The sequence below is a fragment of the Verticillium alfalfae genome, genomic scaffold (genome assembly GCF_000150825.1).
Source record: "Verticillium alfalfae VaMs.102 supercont1.10 genomic scaffold, whole genome shotgun sequence".
NCBI classification, from domain to species: domain Eukaryota; kingdom Fungi; phylum Ascomycota; class Sordariomycetes; order Glomerellales; family Plectosphaerellaceae; genus Verticillium; species Verticillium alfalfae.
This window is the reverse complement of record NW_003315029.1, coordinates 740,312-741,059: the sequence shown is the minus strand read 5'-3', so window position 1 is coordinate 741,059 and position 748 is coordinate 740,312. Positions and strand designations below refer to the sequence as shown.

The 748-nt window shown below is 53.7% G+C and overlaps 1 protein-coding gene across 1 annotated transcript in view; it reads right to left on the bottom strand.

Moving 5' to 3' along the window:
* Nucleotides 1-179, bottom strand: part of VDBG_07681 (predicted protein) — a gene marked incomplete at both ends in the record, with an annotated part of 1,510 nt that extends 1,331 nt beyond the window's left edge. The window contains one exon of the mRNA XM_003002176.1: nt 173-179. Coding sequence (XP_003002222.1) covers nt 173-179 — 7 coding nt within the window. The remainder of the gene's footprint in view (nt 1-172) is intronic.
* Between the last annotated feature and the right edge of the window lie 569 nt (nt 180-748).

The following is a 748-nucleotide window of genomic DNA, read 5'->3' as shown; positions in this document are numbered from 1 at the left end:
CGTCGATGCTCGCCGAGCGCAGAGCGCTTCGTGTGGGGGACAACATGGCTCCGTCGGGCAGGCCACTTGAGAACGCTTCGAGCGTCTCAAGATGAAGAAATGTCGAGAGTAGGTTTACGTAGCCTCGTAGCAGCGCCGAGCCGCGAGCAGTGTTGTCGAGATCTTTGCTGACCTCGCATTGCCGTGGATTGGCTAGTTCAACTACAGACTACTCCGTTTTATGAATTGACTACCCCGTAGCTGGGTGAGTGTAGCGTGGAGCAGCTGCGGGGAAACCCATGCACCGAGAGCTGATGCACCGACCCGTGGTCGGAGCCGAGCGCATCGGAATTATTGAAAGAAGTCCAGCTGAGTTTGGATCTATCGAAGTTTGCAGGAAAAGCCGCGATGTAGGTACAGAATCGTACACGTCCTCGATTGATGCCTCGCCAGGCGGCACTGCGTCACCTAACGGCTCTAGGAATCATTTCACCCAACCTATGGGTATGGTGCGTGGATCTGGCCAGAGTCAAACGTGAGAGCAGTTGGCGATGGGCTGATGCAGCCTTTTCATTGCGAACAAAGTCGTGGTCGTTTCTGCCGTTTCCGCCGTTTCTGTTTCCCTTTGAGATACAAGGCTGCTGATAGTCATCACAAGCAGCGACATCTTTGTCGGTCTGTGCTCTGAGAAGAGCGTCTGAATCGTAAGATCATCAGCTAGGCGTTTTCTCTCGCCACTGTGTAATTCATTCCCACCTCAAGTTCAGGT